Source organism: Babylonia areolata, chromosome 22 (genome assembly GCF_041734735.1).
Source record: "Babylonia areolata isolate BAREFJ2019XMU chromosome 22, ASM4173473v1, whole genome shotgun sequence".
NCBI lineage: Eukaryota > Metazoa > Mollusca > Gastropoda > Neogastropoda > Buccinidae > Babylonia > Babylonia areolata.
In genome coordinates this window covers 28222175-28241984 of record NC_134897.1, presented here as the reverse complement: position 1 = coordinate 28241984, position 19810 = coordinate 28222175, and the positions used below count along the sequence as shown (strand labels likewise).

At 43.5% G+C, this 19810-nt stretch overlaps 2 protein-coding genes across 2 annotated transcripts in view; both read right to left on the bottom strand.

The window, feature by feature from the left end:
• Nucleotides 1-2185: 2185 nt before the first annotated feature.
• LOC143296890 (uncharacterized) lies at nucleotides 2186-9666 on the bottom strand. The gene is made up of 7 exons (XM_076608877.1): nucleotides 9610-9666; nucleotides 8967-9018; nucleotides 7528-7702; nucleotides 6043-6199; nucleotides 5300-5511; nucleotides 3853-3998; nucleotides 2186-2460 (listed from the first exon to the last, which is right to left on the bottom strand). The coding sequence occupies exons 1-7, from the start codon at nucleotides 9641-9643 to the stop codon at nucleotides 2313-2315; spliced, it is 924 nt and encodes a 307-aa protein (XP_076464992.1). The 5' UTR covers nucleotides 9644-9666; the 3' UTR covers nucleotides 2186-2312.
• A 3982-nt stretch (nucleotides 9667-13648) lies between these two features.
• LOC143296891 (uncharacterized) overlaps nucleotides 13649-19810 on the bottom strand; it is a 10049-nt gene continuing 3887 nt past the window's right edge. Inside the window, exons 2-3 of the mRNA XM_076608879.1 lie at nucleotides 18197-18285; nucleotides 13649-16280 (exon numbers count right to left, since the gene is read on the bottom strand). Coding sequence (XP_076464994.1) covers nucleotides 16082-16280; nucleotides 18197-18285 — 288 coding nt within the window. The 3' untranslated portion in view covers nucleotides 13649-16081. The remainder of the gene's footprint in view (nucleotides 16281-18196; nucleotides 18286-19810) is intronic.

Below are 19810 nucleotides of genomic sequence, written 5' to 3'. Positions count from 1 at the left end.
CACACACACACACACACACACACACACACACACACACACAAGCAATAACAGACCCCCACCCCTACACACACACTACCAAACAAAGCGAGAACAACAACAACAAAAAATTTTCATAATTTTCCTATTTCAATTTTTCATTTTCAATTTGCTCGTGTTGTTGCTGCATGCTGTGTATTTTTTTTTAGTTTCCTTAAGCCACTGGCGTTTGACATGGAATATTCGATAAATTCAACACGTAGTCTGATCTGGATTCGAGCCTAAGACATTCATTTTTGGATGTCAAACGTCTTGTTTTTCTTACTAGTTAATTATGACTATAAACTGATTTAGACAAACGCATTCAGTTCTTTCAGTGCACACACACACACACACACACACACACACACACACACACACACACACACACACACACAAACACGCACGCACGAGCACGCTCTCTCTCTCTCTCTCTCTCTCTCTCTCTCTCTCTCACACACACACACACACACACACACAATGGGCATGGAGAGTGTGTGTGTGGGCGGATGTCAGGTGGTGCTGGGGGATGGGCTCAGACAGAGAGACAGAGACAGAGACAGAGACAGAGAGAAGAGAGAGAGAGAGAGAGAGAGAGAGAGAGAGAGAGGAGAGAGAAGAAGAAATGAAGCTAATGATGGAGTGGCCGGGTGTGGGGGTGTAGGAGTCATTTACCCCTTTACCAGTAAAAGGAATTACAGTGAACGAACTATGACAGAATAGTTTTTGACTTCATCAATGGATGTTACAGATTACTAAGACTCATACAGAACGGATGTCAAACACTTTGACCAGTGAGATGTCGCGTCCGTCTGTTCTTCAAAGCCCTCGTGGAAAGACTTTTTTTTGTGGTCCTTTGCTGAATGATTGGGAAAACAAGGAAACCTATTTGACAGGATGTTTGGAGAGTGTGGCGGCGATGTTAAGAGATTGTTTGTTTGTATTTGTATTTCTTTTTATCACAACAGATTTCTCTGTGTGAAATTCGGGCTGCTCTCCCCAGGGAGAGCGCGTCGCCATACTACAGCGCCACCCATTTTTTTGTATTTTTCCCTGTGTGCAGTTTTATTTGTTTTTCCTATTGAAGTGGATTTTTCTACAGAATTTTGCCAGAAACAACCCTTTTGTTGCCGTGGGTTCTTTTACGTGCGCTAAGTGCATGCTGCGCACGGGACCTCGGTTTATCGTCTCATCCGAATGACTAGCGTTCAGACCACCACTCAAGGTCTAGTGGAGGGGGAGAAAATTTCGGGGGCTGTGCCGTGATTCGAACCAGCGCGCACAGATTCTCTCGCTTCCTAGGCGGACGCGTTACCTCTAGGCCATCACTCCACTAGCCTAGTCTTCACATCGCAGCAGCAGTGAGCTTTCGGTTGTATTTCTTTTGAAAACTGATCGCACCATCGATCGCTCTACCATCCAGATACCACCAAAGTTGTTTTTCAAATTTACTCGAGGACCATTAGCTCAAAAGCGGTCCAGCTATCACTGCCTTTATCCAGACTCAGTGGGTTTTCTGCGATTGGAGAACAAAGAGACGCCGACACACCCTTTGATGGGTACTTGACTCCAGAAACATGTCACGGTTCCTTGTTGTCTGTAATGTTCACCTCATGGAGGGGACTGTACTGCGTTCATTGTAGATTTTGGAAAGACGGCCGAAAAGTGTCTTTCATCTTTGTGAATTCCTTTCAGAATAGAGAGACAGAGACAGAGACAGAGAGAGACAGAGAGACAGAGACAGAGAGAGACAGAGAGAGACAGAGACAGAGACGGAGAGAATGCGAATATGAATACGAATGATTTAATGTAGTCAGGTGCCTTTTTGCCCATTCTGAAGGGGACAGGTTGGGAAAAAGGTTGTATATGCAAGAAATATAATGTAATAAAGATAGCTCATGCACAGTAAATGGCATGGAGAGAGAGAGAGAGAGAGAGAGAGAGAGAGAGAGAGAGAGAGAGAGAGAGAGACAGACAGACAGACAGACAGACAGACAGACAGAGTGCTTTGTGCTGAAGCCTTCATGAATGAAAGGAAAAATGTTCACTGACAACAGTCGTTTCAACTGATGTTTATTTTTAATCATTAAAACAACAACAACAACACGACTTTCTTGAACAACAACAACAACACGACTTTCTTCAACAACAACAACAACAACAACAAAATCACAAGCAATCACCAACACGTACGAGAGAAACTTTCAAACCGAAATATAATCTGAACTGATGCTCAGTGGACACACCTCCTCTGGACCATGTGTCTGAAGAAGCGGACACAGAGAGAGAGAGGCCTCTCAGGGGCAGACAGTGAGTCCACCGGCGGCCTGACCTTGGTTGTTGGTGTAGACATAGACCAGCAGGTAGTAGAGCTTGGAGTCCACCTGGTACAGGTGGTACCTCGCCTCGGCCTCCGTGCGGCAATAGTTGTTCTGGCCGTGGCACCTGAACAGTCGTGACAAAATCGTCATGTCGCCTGTCAGCACAGGTGTTCCGTCTCATCTGCATGGGAAACGCTATGACATGACTCAAACTTTTCGCCAGTATTGTTGTTCTGACTAGAATATGTGGAGAAACGTGGCAAAAATCTGGACACAATCTGACAATAGCTTTGCTTGACGTAATCCCCTAGAAAAAAAAGTGCAGTATGGCAAAACCAGTTCTTATTATAACTCTTCTGAAATAATCACAAATATATTCCGATTGACAACAGCTGCTCTCACTTTGATGTTTGTAAAAAGGGCGATGAAAATTGTCACGAGATATGCAAAGTTTTGTTCTAACACCTGCTTATTAGAAAAAAAAACAGTATCCAGAAAACAAATACCGCCCCCCCACCCCCTACTTCCTAGCGCCGAAATCATTGTTCTGATGATGAGGTCAAGGATGACAAACGTTGTGTGCAACAAGAAGCATTCCGATACAATACCAACAAAAGGCAGAAGTAGGCATGGAAAGCGTGCATTGTTCGGTCTGATTGTCATCCACGAAAAAGGACAATAAAACATCATACATGGAGACATCAGGAAATGCAGTGAGATCATAATAATTTTCTGCTCGTAACAGGTTCACCTGTTATGAAAAAAAAGAACTCGAAAAGCTTTGTACTCTATGATATTGTCCTGGTGTTGTTGAAGAACATTTCGGCGATGGTCTTTCCTGGACTGCAAGGATTGTGCACCACAACTTCTTTGACGATCACATCACTCACATCTGCACATCTACCAAGGCGGCTCTCCAGATCGGTCCTGTGCGTCACTACCTCAAAACTGCAGCAACAAAAACACTTCGCTAGAGAGACGTGGCGGCGGTTTTCACTCTGGGAAGACGCTCACTCAGTCTGGTTCCGCAACTAAGCTGTTCTTAACGTCAGAAGTGTGCTCAGCAGGTGGTGTCCTGAGTACGTAAAACCAGAACAGGTACTACTGAACACCATCGAGCAGCAGTGCGGGGTCTCTTCTGGTGCACGACCTCCTGAAGACATAACCTTGATGGTACCCCGTGGACTGTCGACGCTGATACTGTGACAGACGAACCCGGGTGTAGCTGTGTATGTGGAACTCGGAATGAGCGGCGTGGGAGTGATGCCACTTGAACGGTGCAGATTACGGGGCAGCAGGGAAAAAACACCACCACCTTTTGGTATTCTGCTTTGTGTGTGAAAGGTTGAACTGATTCATGGTTCGGCCTTTTACCCATCTTGGCGAATTGGCCGTCAACAAGAGACCTCTAAAGTCCCCTATCCCCTCTTACCACTCTGTTCACAATGAAGGCAATGGATCAAAACCACTGGGACAGAGAGAGAGAGAGAGAGAGAGAGCGAGAGAGAGATCTTACTCGTTCATGCCCCCAGGGCTGGACTGCATGTTAACCACGAAGAAAGCCCCAGTGGCCTCTGCGAAGTACTCCAAGGAATTGGCCATGCTGTAAGCGCTTAGCCTCCACAGAGAGTTGGCCCGAGCGTGGTTGTACGCTTCTTCTTTCTGTACACATCGAACCGTTGCGTCAAGGAATGGGCAAGTTTTAAACTGCACATTTCTTCCCCTGTACTTTTCCGTTTATATTATAGGACGGAAAAACTTGTAAACTGGTTAATAACATTGTAATATATACTATACATTTCTTCCCCTCCACTCTAGGACTGACCTTCTTTACGTCTCTTTACATGGGAAGAAATGTAGATTATATATTAAAATGCTATCGAAATAAATTTACGATTTTTCCATGTAAGGAACGAAACTGAATGGAAAGAACACAAGGGAAGAAATGTAAATATTGCCATACTTTTCCGTACTGTGTTGTGCTTTGCTGCACTGTGTTGTGCTGTACCACGTTGTCCTGTGCTGTGCTGCTCTGTGCTGTACTGTGTTCTGTACTGTGTTGAACCCTACTGTGTTGTCCTGTGCTGTTCTGTGTTCTGTGCTGTGTTGAACCCTACTGTGTTGTCCTGTGCTGTTCTGTGTTCTGTGCTGTGTTGAACCCTACTGTGTTGTCCTGTGCTGTTCTGTGTTCTGTGCTGTGTTGAACCCTACTGTGTTGTCCTGTGCTGTTCTGTGTTCTGTGCTGTGTTGAACCCTACTGTGTTGTCCTGTGCTGTTCTGTGTTCTGTGCTGTGTTGAACCCTACTGTGTTGTCCTGTGCTGTTCTGTGTTCTGTGCTGTGTTGAACCCTACTGTGTTGTCCTGTGCTGTTCTGTGTTATGTGCTGTGTTGAACCCTACTGTGTTGTCCTGTGCTGTTCTGTGTTCTGTACCGTGTTGAACCCTACTGTGTTGTCCTGTGCTGTTCTGTGTCCTTCAGTACCAGGGGTGGGGGGGGGGTGGGGGGTGGGGGGTAGTAGAAAGTGGTGTATCAGGTCATAAAACGTTATCCAAAACAATAAGCCAAAAACTGAGAAATTGGTCTGGAGATATACCACTCTAGATAAACTGTGAATTTTCAGCTTTCCAGAGCTATTTCCCATGTTCTGATGACGTCATCAGTGACGTCACTATGCACGTACGCAACACGATTATGGCAGTCAAGGGGCTTTAAACAGGATGCACTCTCAAGATATGAGTACTGATCATCAACACAGGGAGTCTGTTCATCCTGGATTTGGTGCCAAACCAAACTGACCGTTTCAAGAGAACGTTTAAGACCAGGACATCAATTTTTAGAGGTGGTAAGGGCTGAGTTTAACAACCTATTGGCAAAAATCCCCTAAAGGTCACACTCTTCAGGGCTTGGGTCTTGGCATTCGGGGATCCTTGTTAGAGTTCACACGCGTCCAGTGTCCGACTTACCATCCGCTTCATGGTGGCATCAAAGCCGTAGTTATCAATGGTGTGAGCGAACTCGTGGACTGCGATGTTGTCGTGTCTGCGGTAGGGGTCGTTGCTGTAGCACATGACGTTCTCCTCCTCCACCACCGCCAGTGACCCCCCGGCCCCTCCCACTGTCTCCCACTTCCGGCCGTCAAAGGTGCACGTCTGAGCACAGGACCCGTCACAGCGACCTGCACACACATAGGCCTTTGATTTATATATGCTGTTATATAAACACAGTGAGGCTGTGTGTGTGTGTGTGTGTGTGTGTGTGTGTGTGTGTGTGTGTGTGTGTTAAAGAAAGATAACATTCAAATAACACAGACATTACCCCAATAAAAATAGAATTGAGAAATACAAGCCTCCCCCCCTCACCCCTCACTCCCTTACCGTCCTCTATACACCCCCTTTCAAAGTTGGTATCTTTTCGCTGTATTTCGTGTAGTGTCATACTGTACATTGACAAGCATCACCCAGACCTGATATCGCCCCGTGTGGTCGGTCGGCTGGGCAAGAAGCAACAAACAGTTCCATGTCAGAAATCAAGGTCGAGGTTTCGCGCACTCTGCTGTATGGCCAGTCTGTATTGATGTCTCTATTGTCAAGGCGGTGAAGACGATGATGATGATGATGATAATGATAATGATGATGATGACGACCATGATGATTGTGACGACGATAATGACGCTTTGCTCAGTGAAGAAGAAGACGTGATAACTCACCACGACACTGTGGAGTGTCTCTCAGACTGGCGTACTCAGGAAAGACCATCATCTTCTCCGCTTCCCGGAAAACGCCGACACCTGCATTATGGTTGGCCAGGTTGGTGAAAATCTGAGGGGGGGCGTTCCTCAGCATTTTGTGAACCTCGTCGGCAAGCTGTCGTTAACAAGACACGTGCATGAGAGTGAGATTTTTCCACGAAGAGGTGTTCAAAGGAAATCCCACCCCCACCCCCGCAAATTCTTGCACATGGCCAACACAACTCGCAACATCCATATTGAGTGAACACAACCTCCTCCCCTGCCCCCCCCTGTAAGGGAGGGATTCGATGTGTTCAGCATTTTAGACGACAGTCAAAAGCGCGGGAACGACGTCCAATCAGAGCAAAGATGAAGGTCTTCCCGACCCTATCACTTTCTGCGAGCCTGTGCCATCTGAAGTCACGTGGTCACTCCAAATCTGGGCTGGTTTATGTAAGCGATCCCGGCATTGTTAAGTTTGCTTAGCGTTGGGCGTCTTCGCCATGCTTATTTAGCATTAAGACTCCCAGTCCATTCCATCGGCAAAGTTCTGAACACCAAGCAATTTTCTAGCGCCGCTAAGATAACTTACAACCCAACTCAGGGTTGAATTGCATATAACTGTGGCTTGTTCAGTGAAACGTTTCGTTTTTGTTTGTCTGTAAAATAGAGAGGCGTTTCATGGTCCTAAGTTGATGTTGTCCTTGTGTGTGTGTACAACTCTGACACATTGTCAGTTTTCAAACGAAAATTTACTGATTGGCTGAACAGTGTGGATATGTGAATGAATTACGTTTCTCTTCATCTTCATCAGATGATTTTCAGCCATGGCTGTGAATCACTTTGTGCTCATTTTCAGGTAGATAGGTCTAGTATTATATTCACATTGTGTAATACTCATCATCGTTATGTTAAATGCAGCATCTTGTGTTTGACTGATTATGTATCAAATGTGTTTGCATAGCCTGTAAGCGAACAAATTTTAGTCAGTCAGTAATACTGAGGTTTCCTTTGAACTGATAACGTGTGGAATTGACAACCCCATAAGGACGACGTTCAGTTTGTGCCTTCTCAAAGTTGAGTAAAATTCGGATTGCAAGAACTATCCTGTTTGGTTGCTTGTTAATTAATTCCTTATACGTAACGTTTGTGTCCGCGTACCACCAGCTGCGTTGGGTTTAACCACCTACTGCCTGACATCCTTAAACTCCAGCTGTTCAGGGCTGGAGTCTGGGATTGATGAAGGTTGCATTGTTCGATGGGAGTGGTTCCTGGATGCCTGTCTGTCCGGGTTGGGGGTTTGCCTGGTGTTTAAAGGGGGATACCTGGTCTGCGATGTTCGCTTGTCTCGGGTTAAAAGAAACACCAGCTGTCCTTTCTCAGCCATCTCGGCCACATCTGATCAGCGACTGTGATAGCACGTTGTGTGTGTGTGTGTGTGTGTGTGTGTGTGTGTGTGCTCACCCGGTTGACAGCGGCTTGAGAGGAGCCAGGACTGCCGATGATTTTGATGTAGGAGCCTGAGGGCCGGTAGCCGTGAACCACGTGTCCGTTCTGAGCCAGGTAGGCCTCTTTGAACCCCGCAGGGTAGCTGCCACGGTGTGCCGGCAGGGACCTCAGGAACTCCCGGTCCTGTTCGCTGCAGGCATGTTCAGAGAAACCACATGATTTTCCAGCTTGAATCAGAACCATCTGTGGGATAGCTGGAGGACGTTTAGTTTTGATCGCTAGAGATATGACAAATACAACAGACTGTCCACTCTGCAATGACACAAAAGATTCCAATGAACATTTTTCAAGGGGCCGTAACCTCGTTAAGTTTTCTTTGAAAAGCGTTGAAATTTTAAACATCAGGAATAGTGAAAACATTTCTGATGTCATGATTTCGCGTGAGGTAGTTGTGTTTTTTGGGGGTGGGTGGGTGTGGGGGTTGGAGATGGACGGACTTGTACATAGAAATAGATACTGTTTTCGATTTTATTACAACATTCTCAAAGCCTTATGTATAACGATGAAAAATCGAAAAACAAAAGAAAGCAAACAACCACAACAAAGCGTGCAATGGAAGTCTAAGTTTTTTTTCTTCCAAAATCAGTCGTGTATTGGTTTAGAAATGAAACCCATGATGCTAGGACTGGCAAAAAATGAAGCAAGTTTGGTATATATATATGTATATATACTCCTGTGTAATATCTATCTACACACACACACGCACGCACACACACACACACGCGCACACACACACACACACACACACACACACACACACACATGCGCACACACACACACACACATATATATATATATATATATATATCACACACACACACACACACACACACACACACACACACGCATAACTCGTGAGAGAAAATAACAGGAAACGGCACAACAAGCCAGAAGGGAGCACAGCAAGCGACAGCTGTTTCGCACTGAGTAGTGCTCATCGGGCTTACTGCCCGCTCCTTCTGTTGACGGGAGAGAAACACTCTCACGCAAGCAAAGGGAAATTCCCCGCAAAGAATGGAGCTAACACGAATGGAAAAACCAAACCAAACCAAAGAAAACCATTAACCAACAGTCAGACCCGAATGGGTCAAGTCAGTTTGAAACGTTTGAAGTGAAACTAAGACTGCTTTGAGATGATTCCTCTACTTCTTTGTGGAAAACGAAGACATCTGGGCTTGGTATCATTACTCTCTCTCTCTCTCTGTATATGCACATACATACATATATCTATAGTCATTTGTAATGAAAACATTAGATATATATATATATATATGTGTATATGCGCGTGTGTGTGTGTGGTTATGCACATTTATGTATAAATATAACGAGAAAATTAAAGGTAAAATGCAATTCGATTGACTGTTCCACCTGCTATGATTTCCACTGCCCCTCACCTGATGGGAACATAGGACAGGTTACCGCTGATCGGGTGGCACACAGCAACACCTGTCATCACACGTGGGGTTATATCTGTCAGTCTTCACAGATAATGATTTGCATGTTTTGCAATTGGTGTTCATCGCATCGCATAAAATTGAGCAACAACAACAATAACAACAACAAAACTATACGTACCAGCAGATAGGAAGCAAACGGTTGCATGTTCGTTCTCTCTCTCTCTCTCTCCCGTCCTCCTTCCTCTCTCTCTGTCTCTCTCCCCGACTCTCTCTGTCGCTCTGCTCTCTTCCTCTTTGTTTTTCAACTGTCTCTGTCTCACCCAGTCTGTCCCCCCACCCCCTCTATCTGCCTCTTTTTCTTTCTTTGCCTTCGACCCTCTCTGTCTCTCGTTGCAAGTTTGTTATTTCTTCAAACAATTTCTTTTTAGGAAAGAAAACAAATTCAGACTGAGACTCCGGTGACAGATATTGATTAAGAATTAGATTGCCATAAATAGGTCTATGGTGTAGACGTTAAAATCAAGACATTGTGATAGAATTTTTTTTTTCAAATGATCTATTCATAATAGTTTTGAAATATTTATTTCGAAGTAAACGTTTCAAATTAAGAATTCTTTCAGAAAAGAAGCATTTGACCTACCCAGAACGGACAGAACAACAGCCGTGAGCAGCATGATGGAGACCTCAAGACTCTGTGACTGATGTGTCCTTCCTCTGTTTTTATAGCTCCATTTATCTCTCTGCCCTTTCTGACCCTCATTTCGAGGCAGCCTTTTCTGCAGTCACCCCAGCTCTTTCTGATAAACCATCGACCGGAACAGTAAAGGTTGAAAGTGAACACATGTCTTGGTGATCTGGACAGCCATGGATTTGCATACATTCACCTGACTGTTTGGGTGTCGTCATATTGTTGAGTCTCTAAGTAACCGTAGATAAGACAGGAAGGCCGCGTTGTCTTTGCAACAGCAATGACCTTGACATGTCTTCTCAGCGACCCCAAAAGACAAGCTGGATTTTGCTTTGGCTTTTCAGATGACACTGCTCTGCATTCTCCTCTCCGCCTTGCTCCCAAAGTACCCAGGGAAGTCCAAGATAGGTGCATGTCCCCATTCTGTAGTAATAGTGAGATAGTTCTCTTCTCTGGTAAACTGTTCACAGGAGTCACTTGTGGCTTTGGGGGTTAGCTCGTTTCTTTGCTTATTAACCTTTGCTATCTAAACTCGATTTCTAACTCAATCACATACAAAGCTTTGACTGTTTATATTATATTTTATTATATATTTTTATATCATATATTAAAAAAAAGATTAAACAATTTTTTCTATTGTGTTGTTTGCATATGTCGAACAGCGAATTTGTGCACCTGCGTATAAATGATACACCAGTCCTGAGTTAGTATTGAGTCTTGACTGAGACTTTTGAATGTCTGCGCTGTGTATCAACTTTAGTTTTCTAAAGCTCGGCGCATCCATCACAGAAAAAGAACAGTTTAAATGTTGTGCATGTAAAATAATTCCTGATCCTGCGTGTTGTGATTAAGGACAAACTCACAATTCAGTACGCACTGACAAGACAAGACAAGACAAGACAAAACGAGACATGTTTATTTCATGAAAACCTGAAAGGGGTACAAGAAAATGTGTTATATATATATATATATATATATATATATATATATATATGTATATATAATACAAAATATGATACAACACTGTTTTTGTACTCGTAATCATTTACAATGGCCATACCGATTGATGGATTAAAAGGTACATTTGGAGGGAAAAAAGAATTTTGTATGAGCAACATTCGAATATTATTCAGTATTGTTCACTGCATCCATGCCAAAAGCGAATGGTCATTTATCTCAAACGCAAACAAGACGAAATTACAAGAAGAATTCGTGAACAAGTCGACTCAGAGAGATGCATCTCGTTGGTCGATGTCAGCCAGATTGCATTCATAATGATTTCAAGAAAAATGATTAAACAGTATATTCCAACTCGCAAATATTGAATGGAATTGTAGAACAGTCTTTTTTATCCAGTAAAATTTTGTTAAGTATCTTTTTCTTGCTCGACCCGAATCCGTCGTTTGTTCTTGGAGTCAAGAGCACAACAGAGCAGGTGGAAGAAGAGGGGGTGGGCAGCTGGGGAGGGGAGGGCGCAGCAGGCGGAGCTATTGGCTATTATCTCATCGTTCTTTCTTGGCATGCATCTTGGTTGTCAGTCTTCTGCTGTCTTCGCGACGCGTCTCTTCGTTCTGGGTCTGCCTGCTCAGCCTGCGTCCTGTTTTTCCGTGTGCCCTGTTTCTGTGTGTGCCTGCGTCCTGTTTCTTTGTGTGCCCGTGGTTTGTTTCTTCATGTGCCCCTGTGTGCCCGTGTTCTGTTTCTCCATGTGCCCTCGTTCTCTGTGTGCCCGTGTCCAGTTTCTTTGTGCCCCTGTCCGGATTTTCAGTCAACCCTTGCGTGCCTGTGTCGTGTTTCTCAATATGGCCGTGTCCTGCTTCTCTGTGTGTCCAGTCCTGTTTCTCTGTTTGGCCCTGTGTGGCCGTGACCTGTTTCTCTGTGTGTCCGTGTCCTGTTTCTCTGTTTGGCCCTGTGTGTCCGTGACCTGTTTCTCTGTGTGGCCCTGTGTGTCCGTGACCTGTTTCTCTGTGTGTCCGTGTCCTGTTCCTCTGTGTGTCCGTGACCTGTTTCTCTGTTTGGCCCTGTGTGTCCGTGTCCTGTTTCTCTGTGTGTCCGTGACCTGTTTATCTGTGTGTCCGTGTCCTGTTTCTCTGTGTGGCCCTGTGTGTCCGTGTCCTGTTTCTCTGTGTGGCCCTGTGTGTCCGTGATCTGTTTCTCTGTTTGTCCCTGTGTGTCCGTGACCTGTTTCTTTGTTTGGCCCTGTGTGTCCGTGACCTGTTTCTCTGTGTGTCCGTGGCCTGTTTATCTGTGTGTCCGTGACCTGTTTATCTGTGTGTCCGTGTCCCGTTTCTCTGTTTGGCCCTGTGTGTCCGTGTCCTGTTTCTCTGTTTGGCCCTGTGTGTCCGTGTCCTGTTTCTCTGTTTGGCCCTGTGTGTCCGTGTCCCGTTTCTCTGTTTGGCCCTGTGTGTCCGTGTCCTGTTTCTCTGTTTGGCCCTGTGTGTCCGTGTCCTGTTTCTTTATCGGTTTGCTGGCTCTAACCTTTTTCTCTGTGCTTCCATTCGTGAATGTATGCCCCAGTGAGCCTGCATGCATGGCCTCGTATGAATGAGAGAGAGAGAGAGAGAGAGAGAGAGAGAGAGAGAGAGAGAGAAACGTCCATTGCTAGACACATATACATATATCCATACATAGCCCATGCATACACACATCGATACAGAAATACATGCAGATGCACAGACACATTCATACATACCTACATGCTTACCTATCAACCGACCTTCCCCCACCCATCCATCCGTTCTCAACATACTGTGCATGATTACCTGCCCCAGCAGTACGAACGTTGACCATGATTATAATGGTAAAAAAACAAAAACAAAAACAACAACAGTAATAGCGCTGAATCTTGTGCAGAGGCAATTAAACTTATACACCAGTTGTTCACACGCTTGCATAACTCTGATTTAGAAGCATAAAAGAGGTAGGGTATGGAGTGGGGGGCTATTTTGGAAAGAGGTTACGCTTGAACGAGCTGAGTGCTGAGATCTGACGAAGCGAAAGGTGGGAAAGAGCAGCGGAAGACTGTGGAGTGTTCGACTCTGGGAACTCGGAAACGTCTGAAGCTAACTGAAGAGAGTGAGATCCGGGATTTTGAAGTGTTGTACTTTATTCTGCGTGAGATATTAAGCCAGTGGAGAAACTGCAAGAGAGGAGTCATTTGCTCAGATCTTTTCTTCCTGAGGACAAGTCAGATGGCAGTTTTCGTATACGCTGACGAACCTGACTGATAAGGAAAACACTGGATGACCATAACTTACACTGGATGACTCTGGAGCAGAGAAAGACATGGTCTATCTCGATGTTCGGTCGGTCAAGCCATTATGAAATTCCTTTGGTTCGTATTCCTATTTGCATGTTCACACACACACACACACACACACACTTGTGTGTATAGGTGTGTGTGTGCGTGTGCGTCTACCCGGTCGACAGCGGCCTTGGAGGCACGAGGACTACCGACCACTTTGATGTAAGAGCCTGAGGGACGGTTGCCGTGCACGATATGTTTAGCCTGGTTCATGTAGAACACTCTGAACCCCGCAGGGTAGGCGTAGCTAGGAGGTGGTGACGGTAAGGACCTCAGGAACTCCCTGTCCTGCAGGCTGTGGACATGGTGACAGAGAAAACAGATGGAGTTCTAGCCTGAAAAGTGACTTGAAAGTATTGGGATTCTTAAAGCACACACACCCACTCAGGCGCGTCCACGATTAACCGACATAGTGCCTTCAACCAGGAATTCTGGTTTGAAAGTATCTTGTTAAAAAACACAGGAATGCTTAAGTAAGCGTGAACGCACGTGCACATACACACACACACACACACAGAGGCACTGTTGGTCTGGTTATAAAATGTCAGGTAACTGGATAGAGCTCACCAGGGCCCAACGCCTCAACCAGACCACCCATCACGGAGCAAGACAACAGCCTTTAACAACAACAGGTTAACAGACTCAACACAGCGGTTGCGCTCATTGGAAGAAGTCAAAATCAAGTTTGAGGAATTTTATCATTGCTTTTTTAATGAGAAATCATGGGTAGTAATGTAATAACAAATACATACTATGATAAGACACAAAAACAACAACACATACTACTCCTACTCTTTGTGTTGCACTTCAGCCACAGTTGATTTCCCTGTGGGGAGTTCGGGTGCTCTCCCTTGGATAAGCGCGTCTCATTTCATCTGCAAACTTGACAAGAGACACACACACACACAAGTATCAGTTAAACGGTGATGTGCTCAAAGTTTTTTCTTTTACTTGACCCATCCAAATCACACACCCAAATGAGTGAACACGCGCTCTTGCCCCCATCACTTAAGGAAGTGTTGAATGTGTTCAACATTTCAGACCAGTCAGTGAAAAGGCGGGAACAACGTCCAATCAGAGTGAAGGAGAAGGTTCACTTGACCTGATTGCTTTCTGTGAGTCTGCGTCCTCTTAAGTCACGTGATTCACTTGCGGCTTGATTTGCATATTATATTGTTTCTTTCATGAAACAATTCGCCTACGTGTTACCGTAACAGATAATTATGTGAAGGAAAGAACCACAACTCGTCCCCGTGTTCTTTCTTGAGTACCGAACAGTGGAACTGGGTCGTTACACGTGTGAAAGATGAGCGAGTGGTTTCTTCACATAGCAGGCCTGTGCATTTTCGAATAAAGAAGCATCTACTCTGTAACCACTGGTCCCTCTAACCCAGTCTTTCTGAATTTTCATTAATTCAAGGTTAAGTGAAACATGGCTTCCTATAGGTCTAAGCCGACATTAACATCCAAACACATCAAGCCATGTAAAGGTAATGTAAACACATAAGTTGCACTTTCCAAACGAAGATAAAATGAGTTTAACATGTATGAAAAACCAAAAACAACAGCAGTGGTATCAGCAGAAGTGACAGCAGTGAACAAAGTCACCAAAAAAGTCCACAATTGGCCAACACACTCAGCAGTGTTAAGTTTCCTTGCTAACAGCACAGCGTATTAAGTATAGCTATCACGCTAAAAGAAATCACAGATCAATCATGAACCAGCCTTAAGACAAACATGATCACAGTTATTTAGATACAAACCAGTAATCACCAGTGCGTTATACTGTTTTCAATTGTCACAAAAATTGTACAAAACAATTTTCAAAAGATGATTTCAGAGAGAGACAGAAAACAAACAAGGAAAGATGTCTTACCACTAAAATAAGCATTTTCAAGACATGGTGAGATTACACAGCAGCTAGTGTATTTGACAAAAATGCTGCCTGTATGAAAAAAAACAACTGCTTATATATTATCTTTTGAAAATTGCATAGATGATTATTTCATGTGCTTTGAAAATATACTCTTTTCAGAATCTTGGAAAAACAAGTCTATCTGAATGCCTTGAAACCTTGCACTCAGACTTTGTCTTCGAAAGATGTTCATCTGTGTGCAGTGTTCAACCGATATATGTGCATCTTAATGGATTGACAACAGAAACATTAACGTGTTAAAAATAGACCTAAGCATATGTCATGTCTTGACAACATGACTGTGTGTCATGAAGTTCGGTAAGCTCGGTGTTCTGACCTGTTTAATTTCACGTAAGTCATTGATTGTCTCAGTCAAGTCTATGCAGTGATCAATGTAAGACTGCAAAACCAAAGGTTACAGGGTTTTTTTTTGTAACAAATCAGTCGTAATACTAAATTAAGTAGACACAGCTTTTTTCAGTTAATACTAAATTGTACTCTACATTGATAACTGGTAGTTATCCTTCAGATAGGTAACAGGTAACGTTATCTTTCAGAATTACAACTCTTGATATTCCCTACGGGCAGATTACAATAAATGTGGATAACTTTAATACTGGAATGTAAGTTTACTGTGGTGTTATACCTATTGTATTGCAATTTGTTTTTTTACAACCACAATGAAAGTGCTTGCGGTTTCATTCTTTCTAACTGGAAATGATAAACCTCCACAGAATGAAATCTTTATTTTACGTGCGCCCAGCTCGCACTCTCGCATTTTGCACAATATGGAACTAACCAGCCTCAAACAAAAGAAAGTAAGCCTGAAAAACATCAGGTACCAACGATCACAATTATGTGTGTGCCAGTACGGGGCAAGCAAACGTCGGGTTTACACAGTATTCAAACGGAGTTACCTGTGCCTTCCAGTCCTAGCTGTGTTAAACAGAACCAAAAAAAATGCACTGATAAATGCAAGCAGTATGTATCAGCAGCGCAGAATATAACTGAAACTGAACCCAAGAATGGTCAATAGTATAAATGCTTATAAGTGAAATGCCAAAGATTAAAATGGAGGCTAACAATTAGCCTGGCAGCATATATTTATGAGCATATACACGCGCTTGTAAGCTGCGTTTTGCACCTCTGCCACGTTCGAACAAACACGATAATCATCAAACTTGGCAGCTCCCTCCTCCCTTGCCATCTCAGCAGCAAGCATCGATGAACTCATCAAAACTGATCTTGTTGTCGTTGTTTTTGTCGGCGTCTCGCAAAATGCTGGTGACATCATCCTCAGTGAACTTCTTCCCGCTCTGAGCCAGGAGAGACTTGAGTTCGTTCCTGTCCAGAAAGCCGCTTTTGTCAGCATCCAGCTGATGGAACAGCTCCTTCACTTTGGCCACACTGTAACAATAACAACAATATTATTATTAATAATATCAATAATCATAACAATACTAAGGCGACGACGAAGAAGAATGGACGCTTATAATGCACTGCAGTTCGTTAGCACAGGGGCACAGAGCGCTAAGAATAAAATAATATCAATAATTTATAATGCGCCCTACATCCTTTGCACAGACATATCAAATGTGTCAATGGCCAGACACATACACGCCACATGCCGACACTTACACATCCGTAAAAGCCGATTTGTAGTTATGTGATTTGAGGCCAGATTTGAACTGAAATTTCAATAAATTATTTATAACGGATACTTATATTGTGTTCTATCCAGAAAACTGCTCTGGGTGCTTTACAAAGCACCTAATTTTCTATATAAGACATTACTTTGCCCATACTGTAATAATAATATTGATAATGGGTACTTTTTATAGCACTTTATCCAGAAAACACGCTCTAGGTCTTTTACAAACAAAATCTTTTCTATGTAACACATCATTTTGACCACACTGTAAAAATAATAATAATATTGATAATGGGTACTTTCATAGCTCTTTATCCAGAAAAAACGCTCCCAGTCTTTTACAAAACAAATAAACAAAAAAAAGCAACAACAAAAACTACTGAACATTACACATCACTGTCACATATACACAGACCAAAAATGCACTTGGCAAACTACATACGCGTATAAACACTGTGCATACATACAATACATACCCCCCCCCCCCACACACACACACACAGGCATGCCTACACACAGACACACACACAGGCATGCCTACACACAGACACACACACGCTGGGAAATAGATCAGTCCTTCATGATCTTCAGCAGCACACATCAGTACATGATTATGTCAGTTCTGTTTTGTTTTAACTGTTCTTGGTGTCATCTGTGTGTTCCTGACTTTACATGTGTATTTTGTTTATTTAGTGATAATAAGAAAGAAATGAGTGAAGGAACAGAATGGGGGAAGAGAATGTAATGAATGAAGAGAAACGACAACAATGACAATAATGAACTGGGAGATGCTCAAGGCAAACACGCATTGTCAAAAGACTTCATTCGAAGATATTCCGCACTGCCTAGTCTTCCTATTTGTCCTTGAAGAACACAACAACAATAGCATTCATAACAAGAATGACCGTCATAATAATAATAATAGTAAAAAAAAAAAGACGGTAAAACTGAAAGGAAAACATTGTGACATACATGGAAAACATGTATGAAATAACGTACACTGTAATTCATAGGAAAAGGGGAAGGGGAAGAAGACATAAATAAAACATCCACTGTTAAAAATAGGACATCAAAGACACAAACAACTTAAATCAAGCCAAAGATGTCAATTCTGACATGCATCAGTGGCTTGAAATTGGAGACAAGCATCTGGAGAGGCAGTTGCTGCACTTATTTATGGATGCACATCTTCATCAATGCACGTACTTCTTATCAACAAACTTGTTTGTGAATGCAATAATTATCAATGCACGTCTTTACCAGCGCTTCTTCAATGAACGCCACTAGTGTTATCTGGGTTTCGTCCCCCGTCCAAACTTCTCTGTGAATGCACTGAGTAATCGATGCATTTAACTGTTTTGTTTTTATGTCAGTGCATTTCATTAATGCACCTCTTCATCAACGCTCTATTTTATCAATACACTTCTTTATCAGCTCTTTTTCACTGAACGCTGATGATGTTATCTGGATTTCGTCTCCCGTTCAAACTTCTTTGTGAATGCACAAACTAATCTTTGCACTTATATTTTGGTTTGTTCTATATCAGTGTATTTCACCAATGTACGTCTTCATCAACGCGGTAATTCATCGATCCACATCTTAATCAGCTCTTCTTTATTGATTGCTCCTGGCGTTATCTGGGTTTCGTCCCTTGTCCCCAGTTCACACTCACAACATCAGGATCTGGTCCAAGCCTTTGGTGAACTCATCAAAGGTGATTCTTCTGTCTCCCTGGGGCCCATCGAAGAAAACAAAGGTATCCTGAAACAGAAAATGAAGGCTTTGATTTTCTTTTGACGGAAACTGAGTGCGTGTATCGGAGAGAGAGAGAGAGAGAGAGAGAGAGAGAGAGAGAGAGAGAGAGAGAGAGACAGAGAGAGAGAGAGCGAGAGAGAGAGAGAGAGAGAGAGAGAGAGAGAGAGAGAGAGAGTTTCGATTTCACACACCTTCAGAAACTCATGAACGAACACACATGCTGGCAGACACGCAAGCGCTCATGTTAGACTCCACGAACATTAAATAAAACATGCTAAACTGGTACAAGGACGAAATGAAGAAAGCCATGAAACGAAAAGACAAACAAACCCAAAACAAAAAAGGGCTGAAAAACACCTGCCTACTTGCGCGCGCGCGCACACACACACACACGCAGAGACAAGACAAAAAACAAGAAGATTTTACTGAGATAGGCCGTCTGCCCTTGTCAAAGCAGTGGGGGTCACAAAAGGAGCCTCGGAAATGCACACACGGAGAGAAATAGAGACAGACATACAGAGAGACCGAGACGGAGAGAGACAGAGAGAAAATGGGGGATGTCGGGGGCAGGGGTAGTAGTGTGAGAACCACCGTACACAGCAAGCCGGAGTCAACCGTGACCTCCGGGATCAAGAGGGTGTCTTAAACACATGCACGCAAGTTCTCCCCCCGAGCAAGGTCAATAAGATCACCCGGCGACGGTGGGACTAATAAATATAACTTTGGGTATGATTAACCGCGATACCAATCGCCTGCCCAATCGGAATGTAGGCTGTGGATTGAATGTCGCCAATCGTCCTAAATCCCTGCCCAGCAGAACGCAGTAAATGCTGCCTTGTATTTTCTCTGCACAAGCAAGGCCCCTTTTTTTGGCTCACATTGGTGACCTATTTTCTCCTTTCGAATGGTAGTATTTTTTGTTTGATTGTTAAAAAACCACAACATCTATCTAACGTTCTTACGATACAAAGCATGCAAAAACATCTCTCACACTGTGTGTGTGTGTGTGTGTGTGTGTGTGTGTGTGTGTGTGTTGTTCCTGCGGGATTCACAGTCGTAACCCCTCGGATATATTTGAAAATAAAATGCTGAAATCACATCAGAAAGCAGTGAAGAGCCGCGGTGTCGCGCATAGTAAGCTCTACATAGAAAATATAAATAAATATATAAGCAATCGTACACAGAAAAGCAAGGACATGTGGAAGACTTAGTCGACAATATGATTATGTCCACCATTTATGTCACAGGCACCCGAAAACGTGGTATGATTTTCCCGCTAAGCAAATACCGAAAGACAATCGGATGGTTTGTTTGGCGAGGCCGTGGTGTGGGGCTACACAATACAGCTGTTGATGCCACAGACGCCCCAGTGTAAACTTATAATAAAGAAAAAATTAATCTGAAACCGACGCTATCATAATCAGTTCACTCCTGGATATCTTTGTAAATGCTGTAGCTGCTTCAGTAAGAACCCAAGACAATCTCAACAGAAGTTGTTTGGTCTGCTATTCCTCTTCTTGTGGATATGCTT

What these genes read in the sequence shown, in the direction of transcription:
- LOC143296890 (XM_076608877.1), bottom strand. Translation starts at nt 9,643, where the DNA reads ATGCTGCTCACGGCTGTTGTTCTGTCCGTTCTGG. An exon ending in CTGTCCTATGTTCCCATCAG is followed by an intron (nt 7,703 to 8,966) that starts GTGAGGGGCAGT and finishes ACATGCCTGCAG; the next exon opens with CGAACAGGACCGGGAGTTCC. An exon ending in ATGCCACCATGAAGCGGATG is followed by an intron (nt 3,999 to 5,299) that starts GTAAGTCGGACA and finishes CGATGTGTACAG; the next exon opens with AAAGAAGAAGCGTACAACCA.